The following is a 20,129-nucleotide window of genomic DNA, read 5'->3' on the forward strand; positions in this document are numbered from 1 at the left end:
CTTCAGATGATACAATTTACTGCAAGATGTTTCTAGAAATCCTGTCGAGAGTAAAAGTGATTTCCCTGGTTGCAATTTCAGTAATTTTGAGTTGTATTAAATATCAATTGTATTACAGTAATTGTATTTATTTAATTCACCCTTAAACTTACTGAAAGCCTTATTGTGCATTCTCCTCTTAATACAAAGTGGCTTCATTCAAATGATCTAATAATGTAATGTAATTTTAAGCATTAAATTCCCACTATACTTTTATTTACATTGCTTAACTTTAATTATTGGATAATTCAAAAACTGGCTGAATTATCAGGAGCAAACTGTACATGATTTATGCAGTATTAATCCTTGGGACATTCCAACCTTTTTGGGCTGACCATTTTGTTAATTTATCTTTTACTGTAGTATTAACCATATGCAATTAAATAAAACATTTTAAGTCAATTTAGCTAGCCACACCTTTCCCTTTTGCCCTTGTTCCCATTTTCCCTCTAACTTTTTTATTGATTTACCTTTATTTCTATTTAATATTTCTGGTTACATTAATATCATAGCTTGTCATTTTTTTAAGAGGTATAAATTAACTTTTGCCTTCCAGGACTCACCTGAGACAAACATTGACTGACTGAAAGCTAGCCCCAAAAATTATTTTTCAATCCTTTTGAAGTGATTTTCTGATGTCCAAGTATTTGCTTGGTTGGCTTGCCTTGTCTGCATTGTCAGAGGTCTAATATCAACTGAATGAGCTTGTTCTTCCATGGTTCATGGACTTTTATAAATAAATGAAAATGTTAACAATTAGTCCAGTTTGGTAGTTGGACAGGTTGAAATATTTTTTCAAATTTAGATTACATTTGATTTAAGATTATACTTTTGTTCAGCTATCCTCCTTAGCAGGATAGGAGGAATTTAGGATAGGTGCAGGAGTTTATTTGATCTCAAAGGGGGAGATTCTTTCAGCTAGCTACACGCACACGGAAGAAACTAATCAGCTCAGGACAAACGCTACAAATAGAGATTTTGGGATCTCACTGTGCCATATACTGATTGCAGCTGAGAAAATGGTGGGAGACCTGCTCGTAAGCCTTCACTAATACCGTTCTGAGCTGGCTGACAAGTTTGTTAGATTTACTTGAAGATGTACATTTCTCTGATTTCGCCACCACCCCCCCCCCCCCCCGCCCGCCCAACCCCTTTTTTACAAGGTAGACAGTTGGGCATAGCTGCACAGATGAGATCAGCGACTCTAGTGAAGGATCAAGTATAATTTTCTCAGTTCTGTGGTACCCTTAAAGCTATGAATTTGGACAAACTGATTTGCTCTTTCTTAATCTGCCCAGTACAAATGCAACATCTGTTTTCCTGAACTGTGCAAGTATTTCTAAACTAGACTATTGTGATAAATATCAGAGTTTAATTTTTTTTATCTAACAGATTTTATGCTGCAATATAATTTGTATCAAGAAGTTTAAGTAGCTGCAAATGCTAAGCACATAAAAACATGTCTTCCTGCTAGTTGCATAATAGGTGAGGAATCATTTACTTAAAAGTCCAAAGTACAAATAACTTTTGAGTGGGAAGCAGCTCCCCTTTATTGGAACCAATTAACCTTCAGAACAATGTTTATCTGGTTGATATAGAAAGAAGTATACAAGAATAAGTTTAATCTGTCCAAGAGGAGTTATTAAGCCACAGATATAGGCTGGTAACATACACACTTGAACAGCCCACATCACACTTGAACAACACACATCGCACTAACAGATGTCAATTGGATGATTTAAGATTTGGAGAAGAGGACAGGAACCGTGGAATAGTTTTTAAAAAAATTAATATCATAATTTAATCAATAAGTGAAAAATTTACCTCAAATAAAACATACAAATTTAAAAAGTTTGACTCTAATCTGATCGCTCTAAATCATAGGACTTTTGAGATTATATTATCAAAATGCAACTGTTATCATATTTGTCACATGACCTTTGGTGTCATTTTGCAGGATGAAAGTGAAAAAACTGCCTATGATTTTAGCTCTTCACCTGAAGAGATTCAAATATATGGATCAATTGCATCGATACACAAAGTTATCCTACAGAGTAGTCTTTCCTCTAGAACTCCGACTATTCAACACATCAGGCGATGCCACCAATCCAGACAGAATGTATGACCTGGTTGCTGTGGTGGTGCACTGTGGAAGGTAAGCACTAAATGTTCCACTTGCATTTAAGAATACAAAAAAAGCCTAGAACAAGAAAAATCCATCAAAACATTCATTTTTGGGCACATATACTGTGTTATATCTTGGGCTCTGTCCCACCCATTTCATCTCCTAAGGAAAGGGTCAGAAAAGTTCTTGCTAACATCCCCCCCCCCACCCCCCCCAAAAAAAAAGTAAATCAAGTAAAATTCCAGAATAGCCCTCTGCCCAGCTGAAGGGGCATTGTTAATGAGGGAGTAGAACAATTGCATGCAGAATCTCTGAACTAGCAAGGAGAAAGAGTAACCTGGATTTTTACTTCTTGGCACAGTTCACCAAACTCTGCGAGAAAAGGCACATAAATGAATGTAAGGTGAGAATATGATTAGGCACAGCTTCCTGTAGTCTCTCAATAGTTAAGCATTACTGTGAGGGCATCTTACTATCATGGATTTGTATCACAGCATTTGTCACTGCCAAACTACAAGGGCTCTTAAGGGCTAGATTTCTGTCTGTCCCAGCTGGGCATAAAGTAATGGCTGGGTTGAATCATAGAATGGTTACAGCACAGAAAGAGGCCATTCAGTTTGTCGTGTCCATGCCAGCTCTCTGCAAGCACAACTCGGCTAACCCCAATACCTCACCTTTCTCCAAAGCCCTGCAAATCCTTTCACTTTGGGTAATTATCCAATTCCCCCTTGAAAGCCACAACTGAATCTGCCTTCATTGCATTCTTCAGGTAGTGCATTCCAAAACCTAACCACTTGACGTGTAAAAGAAGTTTTTCATCTTCTCTCCATTGCTTCTTTTGCCAATAACCTTTAAATTTGTGTTCTCTGGTGCTTGACCCTTCTACATACGAACATACGAAATAGGAGTAGAAGTAGACCATTCAGCCCATCGAGCCTGCTCTGTCATTCACTAAGATCGTGACTGATCTGTCTGTATTACTAATTCCACATTCCCATCTACCCCTGATAACCTTTGATTCTCTTGCCTAACAAGAATCTATCTAAATTAAAAACAAGATACTGCAGATACTGGAAATCTGAAATAAAAACAGAAAATGCTGGAAAAACTCAGGTCCAGCAGCATTTGTGGAGAAAGAAACAGAGTTAATGTTTCAAGTCCATATGACCCTTCAGAGCACTGCAGAGCTCTGAAGAAGGGTGATACAGACTTGAAATGGTAACTAAGAATCTAACTACCTCCGTCCACCACTTTCTGAGACAGAAAGCTCCAAAGTCGCACAACCTTCAGAGAAAAAATTTCTCCTCATCTCCGTCCTAAAAGAGCACTCCCTAATTTTAAAACAGTTTCCCCCCAGTTCAGGACTCACCCACAAGAGGAAACATCATTTCCGTGTCCACCTTGTCAAGATCATTTAAGATCTAATGGACTTCCATTAAGTCACCCCTCACCCTTCTAAACTCCAGTGGAAAAAAGCTCAATCTGTCTACCTTTCCTCCTAAGACAACCCACTCATTCCAGGTATCAATCTAGTAAACCTCCTTTGAACTGCCTCTAATGCATTAACATCTGTCATTAAATAGGAAGACCAAAACTACACACGATATTCAAGATGTGGTCTCACCAATGCCCTGTATAACTAAAGCATAACATCCTTACTTTTATGTTCAATTCCTCTCGTAATGAAGGATAGCATTCCATTAGCCACCTTAATTTACTTGTTATACCTGCGTACTAATTTTTCGTGATTCATGCACGAGAACACTTAGATCACTCTGCACCTCGGCATTCTCCACTTAAGTAATACTGTGCTTGTTTATTCTTCCTGCCAAAGTGAACAACTTCACATTTTCCCACATTGCACTCCATCTGCCAGATTTTTGCCCACTCACTCAACCTATCTACATCTGCCTGCAAGCTCCTTATGTTCTCTTCACAACATATTTTCCTACCTATTTTTGTGTCATCTGCAAATTTAGCTACCATGCCTTCACTGTCCTCATCTATGTCATTGATATAAATTGTAAAAAGTTGAGGTCCCAGCACAGACCCCTGTCGAGTTTCGCTCGTTACATCCTCCCAATCAGAAAATGACCCATACCTTTTCTCCCCGCCAGCCAATCTTCTATCTATGCTCATATGTTACCCCTTACACCATGAGCTTTTATTTTCCGCAATAACCCTTGATGTGGCACCTTATCGAATGCTTCATGGAAATCCAAGTACAGTGCATCTACAGGCTCCCCTTTATCCATGGCGCAAGTCATTCTTTCATAGAACTCCAATAAATTGGTTAAACATGATTTCCCTTTCTCAGAACTGTGCTAACAATGCGAATGGAACAGTGTCTCCCTATCTACTCTGTCTACACCTCTCAAATTTTGAACCCTCTATCAAATCTCCTCCCAACCTTCTATTCTCCAAGGAGAATAGCTACAGTTTCTTCAATCTACCTATATAACATGAAGTCCCTGTTCGCTAGAACCATTTTTGTAAATCTTTTCTGCACCCTCCTTTTTGGCTCTACGTCCTTCCTAAAGTGTGTTTCCCTGAATTGGACACAATACTCAGCTGTGGTCAAATCAGGAAGTTCACCATAACTTCCTTACTTTTTCGCACAATGTCCCTATTTATAAAGCCCTGGATCCTCTATATATTGTTAATCACTTTCTAAACCCACCCTGCTACTGTCACTGGCAAGGACTGATCTACATACATCCTGCTTTCATTAGCACATTCCTCAGCTAATACCACCACCATCAACACCCTTTTGTCTATGACATCTTTGGCAATCTCTTCTTTGCCTCCACCTATCACTGGCCCACTATCCAGCTCTACCTGCCCCACCCCCCTCAACCAGCTTATATTTCACCTCATTTCTATATTTCTTAGTTCTGATAAAGAATCATGCGGACTCGAAACGTTAATTGTGTTCCTCTCCGCAGATGCTGTCAGACCTGCTGAGTTTTTCCAGGTATTTTTGTTTTTGTTTCAGATTTTCAGCATCCACAGTATTTTGCTTTTATCCAAGATATAGTAGTTGGAGGTGAACACAGATATTTATCAGTATGTGAGAGCATCAGTAGGGTCTCAATGCACTTAAGGGTATTGTTGGAGTTTAGTAGCTTCTGTGCTTTAGTAGTGGAAGGGAATGGCACTGGAGTGTGGTTGGGAGTGGTGGGGCTGATGATTACAAGTTTTGGAAGCACTGGAAAATGAACCTGAGGTTTTATAGAACTGCAATGGGAGTTCAGAGGGTTTGACAGGAGCATGGGGTCCTTTGAACTCTCACCACTGTGGTGGGGGCGGTGGAGGGGGTGTGGTGGTATCCTGGTATTTGGCACAACTGTGGAAGGACCTATTTAGAATAGAAACTGTCTATGTAACCTTGTCATGTGTAATTTACTTCTTCCCTAATCTAATGCAGCACCTCCCTGCACTGGGGGAGGGTGTACTTACAGTGTCAAAAGTTTACATAGACATTTTCAATTATAAAATCGAACGTAGGACTTTAAAATGGCAGAAGTTCCCAGGTAGTATATACAAGTGCAAGATATATAAAATTGTACATGTGTGAGTTTACAAATATGATTTTTGAGCAAGAGAGGGCATTTTGGATAGAATGCATTCATAAATTACATTTTTTACAATTAAATGTACAGAGAATTTTTGATACAAACATGTTCCTTAAGATAGATGTAAACTCATATGCATGTAAGTAATTTGAATAAATACTATTTTTATATGCTTCAAGTCATTCATGAAGGTCTTGAATCACCTGTGGAAGCAGACAGGGAGAATGAGCAGTGCACTCAGGATTTCCCTGCAGCATTGTGAATCAGTGTAGGTGGTCCAGAACCTTCACAATCAGATCTAAAGTAATTGAAAGTACATTATCTTGTAGTTTTGGAAAGCTTATTCAAAAGATAAATCAATAAAGTCTGTGTCGCTTGTTTGTCATTTTCTTTCCATTTAATGTAAATGGAGGAAAATGCTGAGGGGCTTTTTAAAATTGAAATTAACCGCTATGGCATGGAACAGTATAGTGAACCTTTTTTCTAAATCATCTTTTGAAAATTGTGTATGGAGAAAGCATGTTTATAACTTGCACTTTTAAATATAGCGTAATGTTGGGTGTATGAAATTGGTGAAGTTTTCCTGTAGTTGTACTGCAGATGATCTGCACTATTTGCAGCCCTCTACCCTGTTAATACATCTGTAAAGTGTAATGATGGATGAGAAATGTTTGCGCTATATTCATTCGAAGTTTGAAAATCACTCAACAGTAGCTATAGGTAATATCTTTCTAAACTTGGGTTTAGAACATTTTCAGCTATGTAACGCGCAGGTGATTGAAGCTGGTAGAGGTTTGAGCAAGTTTAACTGATGAGGTAAGAATATCACAAAGCATTTTAAAACCGCTTTAAGCACTTTGTCCTTAGCATACTGGTACTAGTTTACAAAATGAGCTTGACAGTAATACTGTAAATTAGTTCTTTATTACTTGAGAACTAGATCAAAACCTATTGGAGCCTTCCTTTATGACTGTCTGTAATCTAATATTTTGTTAAATACAATGCAGGTTGTCTCCACATTATGCAGTCAGCAGCAATCTTTTGAGAATTAAAAAATCCCTTGTAGCAATTTCTTTTGTGCAAAGATGATTAAAGCTATAAAGTGTGGATTAATCATTACATGCTGGCTCCCTGCCAGACTCTGGCAACATGTAAGATGAGCTGTGAGGAAAAATGATGAATAGGCAATTTCACCTTCACTGGCTAGAATTTTACTGCAACTCTTATTTTTAAACCTTGTTGGTATAAAATTTATCTGATGCTGCAGAAACATTAAAAGGATATTTTGTGCTAATGCTAATTGTTTCTTTTATTTAGTGGTCCTAACCGAGGGCACTACATTGCAATAGTAAAGAGCCATGACTTTTGGTTGTTGTTTGATGATGATATAGTAGAGGTATGTTTATTCAAAGTTATTACTAAATTTAAGTTATTTAGTGCAACTAACAAAATTTTGAAAAGCAACTTTTGTGTCCAAATGTATTAGTAAGATTTGATTATTCTGTGAAATTATCAAATACTGCAACTACTTAAGAAATAATTTTACTATGTACTTGAAACTTGAGTTAAAAGGAACATGGAAGTTTGTATGACTGTAATACCATATCTGCGACCATGATAACCCATACTGATGCCCTTGTTAACGAATATATCTGGGACTTTAACAATGTTAACTGATAGCAGATTAGGTGAATTTTCCGAGCTATTGTTGTGTAATCCACAGAAACCTGAGAAAAGAAAAAATAATCTGAAAAACTGAGGGCATGTACCCTCACAAAAGGGGAAAAAGTTTCAAGGTGGTAGGTTTAAAAAAAAATAGAATTCTTGATAACTCATGAAACTTCTCTGAATTCCGACTCGTTCACAGTTTATATTCCAGTTTTATATAAATATAGTTTATTTTTTAAAATGGAAGATTCTCCAAATTACTCTTGAGCGATGGAATCTCAATATTCAACATAGGACTGAATAGCTACTGGCTGCGTCTATGAGTCTGCTCCTCCATTCAATGAGACCATGGTTGATCTGTACCTACACTCCATTTACTCCATATCCCTTGATACCCATATCTATCAAAAATAATTATCACAGCGCTAAATGTCCCAACATCCACAGCCTTTTGGGGGTGAGAATTCTGGATTTCTAGAATATCAGTGTTGAATTTGAAAAAAAATGTAGAATATTGTGAAATACTTGAGTTATTATAGCTCCATCCTTTATCTTGTGTTTAAGTATGTTAGACTTAATCATTCTGGAAATAAAATGTAATTGCATTACAACTGAAAATTTATAAGCTTTGTTACCTACCCTTCAGGGCACTATTGTTTTAATGAAGATTTTAAAATATTAAAGATGGTGAAAGGTTCGTAATAACTTTCAAAAGGAAGTTGGATGAATGCATAAAAAAGAAAGATTTGCAGAACTTAGGGTAAGAACCAGGAAGTGGACCTAATTAGTCTCAGAGAGCGAGGATAGGCACAAAGGGCTGAATGTTTCCTTGTATGATTCTTTGTGCCTCTGCAGTTCTTAAAAAACCCTTTTTTGTTTTTAACTAAGCCAATTTAGAAGTAGCTGAACTGAAGGTGTGTGGTTTTTCTGTAGCCTGGCAAACTTTCAAAGCATAGTTATAACCTCAGTTCAAGGTTAAATTTGGAACAGTAAACAGAATTTGTCAGAGTTTCCCATCTCTGGCAGGAATCCATTGTACATTTAGAAGTGATCCTTTGTGTTAGAATTTTTTTATTCTAAAGTGAGAGAAGATGGAGAAAAGATTGTAGGATGCCTGTTTTAAAATATTCTGCTGAACTACTTTAAAGTTCTTAAATGTTAAACATGCTGACTGGTGCCTTTTAGATGCCCCTTGTTACTTTGGCCATTGTCATGCTTTAGGACTGGGCAGAGGCAGAATCCCCAATGGAGTTTCAAGATGTCAAACGGTGAGGAGGTTCTGATCCTACGGTGTCTCTAGTCAGCAATTCAGTAACATGCAGCATGGCAGCAAAACCAGACTGAGGCACAAAAGAAAGGGTAGCTTTAGCTTTTTTAAAAATATTTTGGAGCAATAGTGTAGTTCATTTCGGTATTCTGTACTCCACTTGCAATTCTGTTCCTTAAAATGACTGATAATCAATTAAACTTTGAAGATCACTGCTGATTTTGAGATGAAGGCCTTGTTCAAGTATTGCTTCTATTTTTATTCTTAGCGATTTACAAAGAAGTTATTTCCTTAAGTGTTAAACAAAACAACCGGTTTGCTAAAATTGGGGAGTTTATTCAGCAGTGCAAGAGCTAGAAATAGGATGGCAAAAACATTGTGGTCAATGTAGACATAGTCAAGTATTGAAGGTGAAATTCCTCTTGGACAGTAAAGCAAACTGGGTGACCTGTTTTATGCTCTGACCAGTCAATGTAAAACGGGCTTCTGATTAGCTATCACCTTTTTGCATTGCTGCTGAAGACAAATTTTATCCCTATTGACTTGTCAAGTAAAGAGTTGCCCCACCTGACAGTAGGTTATTATCCTGCTGTAGTAAGTGATGGCTTTTGACAGTAAGTGACACAGGTAGTTCTCTATTTAATGTGTAGAATGTTTACTACTTGGGCAAAAGCTTTGACTTTCCTATTTGATGTTTGGGAACATATTTGCACTGAATTTGTTTGGTAGATAGCTATTAGAATTGAACTAAACTCTGGAGCTCCTTTCTCAATTGTTAACAATGCTTATGTTGTCTACTGCACAGAAAATAGATGCACAAGCCATCGAAGAGTTCTATGGATTGACGTCCGATATCTCAAAGAACTCTGAGTCTGGTTATATCCTTTTTTACCAGTCCAGGGATTAAATGGATGCGGAGTGCAGAACAGTTCCACCTCATTCACTCCCCAATGCTCACCCTTGCAGAAACAAGGCATTGAGACCATGCAAAAGAAAGAGGATGAGAGAACTTTTCAGTCTTCTTTGCCAAGCTTGGGTCATAGTAGAGTAACACTGATTGTAATGGCAAAGCAAAAATATCCATGTAAACAAAGCAGTTTTACTCATTGTGAAAGCACATTGAAATAAAGCTGTAGCAGCTGTGTATAAGGGACGCTGTATAAGTGACGCTGAACTGAAGCTGTGATGTCAGTTCCAGAGCTCAAATCGACATAAGAGAAAGTGATGCATGCTACATGCATACGTATGAAACCAAAGTGAACTGATGTTCAATCAGATTGATCTCTCCCTGGCTTCATCCTGTTGGCTTTTTAATTTATATAATTTTTACATTCTCAAATTTGGGAACTACTGGGATTACAAGTTTTTTCCCTTTTAAAATAAATGACCAAAAACAATGACAGTTGATATTAATAAATTTGAGCAAAATTTCCCACCAAAGATGAACATGACATTGTGGATTATGTAAGGTGTCTACACCTCTTAAAACATATTTGACTGACATCTAGCCTTGCAATTGTATCTACTTTCAATTTCCACAAGGTAAATACATATTCCAGCAGACTTGGTGTCAACTTGCATTAAATTCAAGTAATTCTTTTGTTTTACCATCTGTTCAGACTTTGGCATTCTATTTACAAAAAGTCTGGTGCTGATTGCTGGATAGTGATCTAATGCACAAGAAACATCAACTATGAGTAGATGTTAAATGCAGGGCAGGAGCAATGGCAGGCAAAGAGTTGTAGAGCCTTGTAAATACTACAGTGAAACAATTTGTTAGTGTCAAAGAATTAAATACGTTTTGTAAAGTATTTTTGTTATCCCAGAGAAACTGTAAAGTAGTGTTATACAAGTAATTCCAATTTTTTTTGACTCAATGCATATATAACATCATGAGAAAGTAACTAGACCATATTTTAAATGTCTCACTAAAGTGAAACACCCTACTGTTCTGCCATATTGGAGTGTGCACTAATTATTTTCTGTTGTAAATATGTAGATAATTTGATTACATGTTTAAGATTCATTAGTTTCTTTATAAACCATTTCAGTTTCTTTGGTTGTTCACTATTATGTACAATATAATTACTCTTCATTGTAGCATATAATTTTGCCTGCATTAGTTGTCTGCATTGCTAACCTGATCCAGCACACTTCAATGTAGTAATTGAAGTAACCGATTTGTTTGCCTGAAAAACATGGCCCGTGTTCCCATGCACTTAGCTGAACTCAGTCACAGATGAATGTAATATCTCAAGCCCCTGTTTAAACACCATGTGTAAATTTGGATCAGTTTTGCATTTCTGTTTATGGGAATCCAAAGTACACTGTTCGTATGGTAACCATAAATTTGAAAGCTTGCATAAAATATTTTTAAAATCCTACCTCCCATATTAATTTAAAACCTAGTCATGAATTTGAATCAAATTGATGTAATTATATGAATTTTTGTTTGCTGCCTCCTCATGGTGCACACCAGCCCATGCCTCTGAAATATGGCTTGCCAGCCTGACTAATTGTTCTGGTTTAAAGCAGGATTGTAAATGGGAGGTAGATTAAAGTGGTTTAAAATGTAAATGGGAAGTAAATTAATTGCAGTTCAAATTCAGTAGAACCTGAGCACCAATGCTGGCTGATGACATAGATGGATAGAGTAGGCTGACTAAAATTAATTTTAAAGTGGCCTGCATAAACTTTAAAGTAGGATTTAAGACCAGAATCACTGTTCTGAATAAATAAGGTGGAAAACCTTTTCCATCTTTCTTTTGTACAGTACTTGATATCAATACTTTGAAATTCTGTGAAGATTGTCTATCTGCTGCTAAACTGAACGTTAATTCATCAGAGAACATTCTGTAGCTTTAGGATAATGCTTTTTGACCTGTTGGCTCAGGAAATGCTGTGGTCTTAACATTTGATACCGTTTAACCCTTAGCATTTACCTTTAGGTATTTTTTTTAAAGGAGAATAGTATCATGTTATTAGGGCAAGGTGTAAACTTGTGGGGACAGGAGCTCAGATGATTACTTCTAAGTAGATAGTTGAAATGCCCAAAATATATTTTCCAAAATTGTGTTTTTAATTGAAGTCTGTTAGGCATTCTCTATAGTGCTTTAAACAATTTTGATATATTTCCTGCATTAAAATTCATCTTGGGATTCAAGAATAGAGAAGCCATGTATGTTCAGTTGAATTTTTCTTGCCTCCTCTTCTCCACCTCCCCACTTTTGTGATTAGAAGATTATATGCTTAACAGTTGCTATTTATAGTTTCAAAAAAGAATACTTTAATCATATCAAAAAACAAAATAATCAGTGGTCATTTGAGATATTGTTAGAATATTGCAGCATTATGCGTTTGCTCCTGTATTATGCTTGGGATTTCTTTAAAAAAAATGTTTTTGGGTGTGGATGTTGGTGAATATTAGGAATTGATTTGGCTATTGTGCAGCAGTCAAATGGTGCAGAGTTTGATCACTTTGGATATTTTAAGTGCTACAAAATTGCATTTTAGCCATCAGAAATCAAGGCAATTGGGGGAAAAGTAACCAGTAAATAATGGAACTGATTAATGTCTTTGTCGAGAAGCTCTTTGGGACACAGCAGCTGAATATTTTGTATATTGGGTCAGAAATTTCTACAGAAAAAAAGTATGTTCTTTGATAGCATAATATTGTATGTATATATATTGAAAAATTACTCTAAATTATAAATTGCACTTTTGATACTGATTTTTAGGTGTATTTAAGGGGTTACTTGAGACAGCCTGTTGTTTAATTATGTTTTTGTCTTACAGAAATAAAAAAAGATAATTTACAGGCCTAAAGAGTGCTTGAATTTTATGTTTAACTTGCTATGGTAATTACACAGATTATTCTTGAAGTAAATCTTTTTAACTCTAATTGCATTATATTTGAAAAGGAAATATTTTGTAAGTTCTGTTTTATTTAACCCCTGCTTTAGAGACTGCTAAGCACCAAAGTTACTTTTATATTTTTGTGTGGTTGTCAAAAATAACTTATTTCTGTCAAGTGCCTTCTTGTGGGACCAAGCTGTATATATTTCAAAGATCTCTGTGACTTCATATTGGAAGGGACAATCAATCTGGAATTGCATTCAGTGTCAGCAGCATACCTGACTTAAGCAATTAATATTATATTTATTATTGCTTTAGGATATACTAGCAGGTCTCATGATATTGCTTGCAGTGAGTCATGTAATGTATAAAAAAGCATATATAGTGTACTTGCTGCCACAAACCTTATCTGTTCTAGCACTTATTATGAACTAGTTGGTCTCCTCTGGTCACTGTACATGAGAGTCAAGACCAAGTATAGTCTTTAGGTGAAGCAGTGTTTTAAATCAGGAGCTAATTAGAGTCCAGCATGCAGCTGTAATTCAGTTCGATTATTAAGTCATATTATCCTTATTTTATCCATTCCCATCATAAATCCCTTTGTGTACATTTATAATGGAAGAATTAATCTAAACTCCTGCCAATGGTAGTGATGTAGGTGCCTCCTCTATGGGGCCTAGTAAGGGAGATCGGTTGGTTCATTAGAGAGTGTCAGATTTATATTGGAAATTTTCATATACACGTGAACATTAGAATTTAGAATGAGAAAATGTTGAGGCTTTTAATATGTTATGATCTTGTTTGGCAATACACACTGTTAATCAAATGTGGCCCTTCTATAATCTCTTTTAGAATGCATGATAATTGGACCAGATGTGGAGATGAAATTCTGTCACCATTTTAATGCCTTGCCTTCTGTCCTTTATTTTTATATTTCAGTTATAACGTCCTATGTTCATATTTATAGTGTAAACCTATCATGTTGTAATTACATCCTTCCACATGTGATAATGCTGTAGTGCCTCTATTGGGTGGAGGGGGGTATAAATGTAGCCTAGCAAGTTTTCATAATAAATGTTGACAAAGGAATTTATGCTAAAACAAGGTAATAAGACAGGGTTTGTGCAGATGGAGATTAAATCTGGATAGTTATAATGGAACCTTACCAAATAGCCATTAGTGGGATTCTGTATATAAACATCTATGTATCAATTTTAGAATGAAAATTTATATTAAATATTTAGCCATCATGGTTTGTAATAAACCAATTGAATCATTAAGAATGTTCTTAAGGGAAAAGTTGCCTTTTTTCACCAATTGAAATTTCTAATGTCCAAAGTAAGGTTTAAAACAGAATTCAAAGTTAATCATATTTCATAATAACATGGTTGGATTTATCCACTTTTATTTTTAAATTGTGTTTTTAAAACCTTCATTACTTGAAGGTCTTTTCCAAAAACCTTGCTTTATTCTTGAAAAGTGTCACCAAGTTAGGTAAAAATATATTAGCTGAACTTAAATCCTGCAGCCTGGACGTGTGTACTGTGTGCAGTGTCTTTGGATTCACCAATGACAGTTATGATGAAAAATCATACAATGTTCTCCAAATCTGTTTAGTTTTCAAAATTTATTTAGTGGGAAAAAGCTGAAGGGAAACTTTCAAAAGATTTATTCAAGTAAATTTTGTTTTTTTAAAAGATGCTTTTTGTGTAATAGGAATAGAAAAGAACACTAATTATAATGATTGCAGCCCAAGTTGTTTGATTTATAAATACTATAAATATAAACTTCAGAAAGTATTGAGTTAAGAGGACAAGATACATATAGATTAATGAGTCTTTCCTCATCTTAACTGTTGAACGACTTCAGGAAGCCCTCCATATGTGAAACCTTCCAGTTCTACCAAACTCATGTCCCCATTCCACAGTGATGTCAGACCAAAGGTTCTCCCTCACCCTCTCCCTGTTCTCGCTCCCACCCCCACTCCCCACACATGCACTGCTAAACTCAGCAGCTCCACCAAAATTCTGTCAAAACCCAGGAGCACGCCCAGTGCTACTGAAGTATAGAACCGTTTCCTGTGTAGCAAAACTCCCCTTCCATTTCCCAGTATTACTAAATATTGGATATCAAACTCTGGCTGAAACATCATCATGTATAACATCTTACTGGATATTTTCATCTTTAAAACTAGTAAGAGATTAAAAATAATACATATAGGTAAAGGAAATTAAAAGCCACTCATGTACAGTTTCTTCAGAATGATGGAGATTTGTGGAATTCAATTCCTGAAGTGCCAGTAAGAATCCAAAAACACAGTTTACTTAAATTTGAAGCTGATATATGCAGTCACTAAAAATCTGTGGACCAGATGTTATTCTCTGCATGGTGTAAATCTGTGGTTTCAAAACTGCATACCCATTAACTCATTGTGAGCAACGCCATAGGAGTTCTGCTAATAGTTTCTGCTGGTTATGCCCAATAACACATGCTGGGGAGAAAATAGTCTTCAGCAGTTGTGCAAAATTGAGCTCCGAAGAGAAGAGTCATACAGATTCGAAACATTAAATCTGTTTCTCTTGCCACAGATGCTGCCAGACCTGCTGAATTTTTCCAGCATTTTCTGTTTTTATTTCAGATTTTCAGCATCTGTGTATTTTGCTTTTATTTTGCTGCTCGTATCTTTGTGTCGGACTCGCATTCCCCCATCAATCTGTCTGGAAGTTCCTCCTCCTCCAGTCTCCTATTTTGTATGTCTCTGTGTCTGTATGATTTCATATTTGTTCCTTTAGTAACTTATTGAGTACTTATCTACCTTGAATTGCAAGCAACATGAGAGTGCAGGCCATTTGAGAACTTGTGCAATCCATGCACTTCAGAGAAAAAATGGATCTAAGCCAGCCAGAAAGTCAGGTATGAGAGGGGATCGGCCATCTGAGGCTGACTGTGGGCCTGAGGTTTTTTTGGTGTTGCATTCCTGGTCTTCCTGGAACCAGAAAAATAAAAATGAAAACATTTTCTTGGAAATTTATTGGTCCCTTTAAGGGTAGCTATTTGGACTATTCAGTGGGCTATATTTAATGGAGGTTACGGGTCTCGCCCAAGAGCTCCATGTCATCTCTTTACGGAAGGCCTGCCATATTAAGTGCCACCTGAGGCCTTTAACTGAGCAACAGTGGACAGTCCCCAGGATCAAGGACCCGGGAGCAGAAGTCCCACATGCGGAACCTGCCAACCCATCAGGCCAGCAGTACAATGGAATGGCAGATGGCTGCTGCCAGTACAGCATCCACCCAAAGCTTAGGATTGCCTAAGAACCCAGGCACAGGTGAGTGATGATGCGGGTGTCGCAGGGAACTGGGGGGGTGGTGGGTGCACTTAAGAGCCCCAGGTGGCAGCAGTGTGAGAAGGCTGTCCATGGGCCACCTTGTCATGGGTTTGATTTGGAGTAGATGCAAGAAGGTGGGATCCCCATCTGCCATCCTCCTGTCTAATTAAAGACCACCCCTCCCTCCTCCCACCATCAAACTCACCATGAAGGAGGGGACTAAATTCTGCCCAATATGTGGTATGCACAGACAGAGTGAGCACCACATTTGTCTCACTTTTTTTGTGTGCAATTTGTAATCGGGGGTTCTGCAACTGACATGAGATCACGGTTTTTACATACTTAAACAACCTTGTACCTGTTGCAGGCACCACACTCCCTCATTTATCCGGTTACCTGAAAAATGTACCTAGGAGGTGGCTGGAAGTGCTTGCTTTCTGGCAACATTTAACCAGATGACAGTAGTACACTTTTTAAAAAAAGGTCCCTATAAAGTTCAACCTTCTGATCACCACTTAACCCTGGCTTAACACTACACTGGATTTATTAAGGTATCAAGCTGTGTAAGAAAACCTCCCCAAGGATTTCTAAAACTGCTGCAATCCAGATTCACTTTGCTCCACAGCAAAATGAAAGTGTCGTCTCTATCTAAATATGAAAAATGTGCAATACTAACTAGCTGAGCCAAATAAGAGCAGCACAATCATTTACTGCATTATTGCTGATGATGTGTCAAGTGAGGTTGGTTGCTCTAATTTGTAATGCAAGTTCTAATTTTGCTCCTCCCACCACCAAGGAGCTAATTGGCATAATAGTTCAATATTTTAATCCAATGGACTTTTTAAAAGACTTGTAGTAGTATTTACCAACTAATAAAATAAAATGGCCCAGATTTTGCAGTCAGGGGCAATCAAATGGTGTATGCTGTCCTCACTTGCAAATATTTCCATGTACTTTCACACGGCAACTTTTGATCATTGGGAGTCAGGTATAGTGTGTAGCCATCTGCAGGGGATCTGGGATGGTGTGAGTAGGACAAGCAAAAGTATGTCTCCTTACCATTTAGATTGCAGAATCCTTACTATGATACAAAGTCTAAATGAAGAAGTGTAAATTAGAATATTTAATTCAATGTAAAATTATCTACAGTAAACAAAATGAAGGGGATCAAAGATGGAATTAAGAGTAAGAGATCAAAGAAACAAAACCATTATTTTCATTTTTACAATCTCCAACAATAATTAAAATCTGAAGGAATGAGACTCCACACTAAATTTTCAGTGTCAGAGGGGTAATTTGGCAGTTAGTAAGACTTACCAAGTTGTTGTTTGGTAGTACAAACCTTGAGTATTGCTGAAAAGAAACATTTTTTGTCGAAGCTCTGTCTTGATAAGTGCAAGGCGAGAAGCTTCAACACAAATACTTACATGGCAGGGGAGAGACCCTCATCGCGTTTCTGCCAGGGAAAGAGAAATGGCTATAACCAGTCGAACTCCTTACCATGGGGTACCTAACACCATCTGAGTCATGGTGAAGGGCAGCGAGCAAGGAACAAGAATGGATAGGACCTTCTTCACCAAGAGGATCCTATTCAAGCTGTGTGGTTTCGAGGCTACGGAGATCTACTGCCTACAGGATTTCCCCAGCGCTGGTTTCTTTGATGTGACCTTCAAGCAAGTGGCAGCTTGTGTCAAACTCCTGAAAGTGTTTGAGGAAAAAAAAGACCTGCCAGAAATGAAGATCCTGATGGCAGAGCCGCTCTTTGCTCTACCGTTGCAACGAGAATGGGTTGCGACGGTGCATCTGTACAACCCCTACGTCCCTGTCACTGACGTGCTCACCTTCCTTACTAGGTACTTCGATAAGGTTGGGAGCTGCACTGAGGTTAAAGATAAATTGGGGATCTGGACATGTAAATGCCAGGTTAAGGTAACACTCAAGACCGACGGTAAGGGAGCCGTCTTCCACCCCCCTTCCAGATTCGCTATTGGGGAAAGCCGTGGCTACCTTGTCTACGCTGGGCAACTCAAACTTTGTTGCTCATGCGGCAAATCTGGTCATGTGGCGGCCAACTGCAGTGCTGTCCTCTGCAAGAACTGCAAACAGGAAGGGCACCAGACAAAAGATTGTAAACAGGCTAAGTGCTGCAACCTGTGTGGCGAGGCAAGTCACCTCTACAAGACCTGCCCCAAACGTTGCCGTACTTATGCACAGGCAGCCAAAGCCAACGAGGGGGAAGCAGAAGAAACGCCTCGTGTCACTCCAACTACCAAGGCCCCCAGGGAGAACAACAGGACAAAGGAGGACACAGAGAGAGACAAGGTGGAGGAAAAGATTGAGGCAACAGACGGCCAACCAACAGCACTGCTCCCTGAACCTCCCACTCCTCAGGAGAGCGAATCAACGGAGGAGGAGGAGGCAGCAGGGGGAGTGGCAGTCAAAAGGAAGAAGGGCTAAAAAGAAACCAAGCCACTTCCCAGACAAGAGTCAAGAGGCGTCTCCTATCCGACACGGATAACAAGACAGCAGCTCTTCGGACGAAGAAGGGCCAACAGAAGAAGCGGCAAAACGCTAGGGAGTTGGAGGATGAGACACCCGAGCTCCAGAACATTGGAGACAATGAGGAGACCTGCGCACTCCAACTTTGCCCACAACCCGAAGAGGCCAGTGCACCACAACCCCAGGAATCTGGGAACAGTGAGGCGCTCAGCGCACCCCAGCTCCGGGAAGCCGGGAGCAGCAACGCCCCAGAGGGGGAGAGGATTGGAGAAGCTTCTCCAACAGAGGACATTTCAAACCCCGCTCTCTGCATGGACCCCCAGATGCCACCCGAGCAGAACACTGCCAATGGGGAGGTTCAGGATGCTTTCCTCAGCCCATCCAAAGTGAAGCAATTTGAGCACACTACGGGCATGAAGGAGCAGACCAAAGGTCTGGAACTCTCAGAGACAACAGGTTTGGTAAGCGACTAACTGCTTTAAAATGGATGTAAAGATTGTATCCATAAATGTGCATAGCATTAAATCTACTACGCGATGTGTTGTGACCTTGGATTACCTTGCCAAGGTCAAAGCTGACCTGTTGTTTCTGTAGGAGTGTGCGATACCGCATCTCAGCTCCTACAGGCAATGGTCACGATGGTGGTCCCATGGGCCATCGATCTGGTCAGGAGGAAACGACTCTCGTTCCTCCGGCCTGGGTATTCTACTGCGGGGAGGCAGCTTCACCGTCTCCCAGGTTGAGGTGGTGGTGGGCAGGTGCCTCCTCGTAGCAGACATAATGTACAAGAATGCTCCACTCCGGTTAATTAACGTCTACGCCCTGTCACAAGGGGCTGAGCGGCTGGAGGTTTTTCAGCAGCTCCCACTGCTGCTGGCAACCTCCAGGCCGGTCATTCTGAGCGGTGACTTCAGCTGCATTATCGATGCGGCTAGACGATCCAGCAGGGCCGACAGCAGATCGGATGCTACATCCAGATCCCTGATGGAAACAGTAAAGGATGCCAAGCTGCACGACGTCTTCAGCAACCCTGCAGATGGAGCGCAGTGTAGATACACCTGGTCGCGGCCTGACGGGTCCATCTGTTCCAGGATAGATTTCCTGTTTGTGTCCCGTGCATTCACAGTCAGATCCACCGACGTCAAGCTGGTGTTCTTCTCTGACCACTGCCTCCTACTGGCTGACTGTCACTTAGAGAAGGACCAGAGGGTTGGCAGGGGGGCATGGAAGCTAAACGTGAAACTGCTGACCCCAGAGAACATTGAGGAGCTCAAGAGGGATTACAAAGGTTGGAGAACCATGAAACCCCACTTTGAGTCACTGACACACTGGTGGGAAGCGATCAAGGGAAACATCAAGAGGTTTTTCATCCTCAAAGGCACCCAGAAAGCTAGAAAGGAACAGAGGGAAATGTCCCGACTCCAGAAAAACATGCAGAATCTGCTCCGGCTACGGTCGATGGGGGTCGATGTCAAGGAGGAACTCCAAGAGGTGAAGAGCCAACAAGCCTCGGTCTTTGCCTCGGAGGCCTCCAAGATCATCTTCCCTTCCAGAGTCCGCTCCGTGGAGCAGGACGAGACATGCTCACGTTTCTTCTTCCAAAAGGTACTCAGAGAGAGCTCTGTGATTAGCAGCCTGAAGGAAGAAGATGGCTCAGTAAAGTCATCGCAGTCCGACATTTTGAGGATCAGCAAATCCTTCTATGCCGGATTATATGAGGTGAAGCCCACAGACAGCATGGCCTCCCAGTCCTTCCTGTCCTCTATCACTGAG

The 20,129-nt window shown here is 39.2% G+C and overlaps 1 protein-coding gene across 3 annotated transcripts in view; it reads left to right on the forward strand.

The window, feature by feature from the left end:
• usp12a (ubiquitin specific peptidase 12a) overlaps window positions 1–12,494 on the forward strand; it is a 46,722-nt gene extending 34,228 nt beyond the window's left edge. For all 3 annotated transcript variants that reach the window (XM_041199558.1, XM_041199559.1, XM_041199561.1), the window contains 3 exons: window positions 1,997–2,194; window positions 7,057–7,135; window positions 9,480–12,494. In XM_041199558.1, coding sequence (XP_041055492.1) covers window positions 1,997–2,194; window positions 7,057–7,135; window positions 9,480–9,581 — 379 coding nt within the window. In that variant the 3' untranslated portion in view covers window positions 9,582–12,494. The remainder of the gene's footprint in view (window positions 1–1,996; window positions 2,195–7,056; window positions 7,136–9,479) is intronic.
• The last annotated feature ends 7,635 nt before the right edge of the window (window positions 12,495–20,129 follow it).

Source organism: Carcharodon carcharias, chromosome 11 (assembly GCF_017639515.1).
Source record: "Carcharodon carcharias isolate sCarCar2 chromosome 11, sCarCar2.pri, whole genome shotgun sequence".
NCBI lineage: Eukaryota > Metazoa > Chordata > Chondrichthyes > Lamniformes > Lamnidae > Carcharodon > Carcharodon carcharias.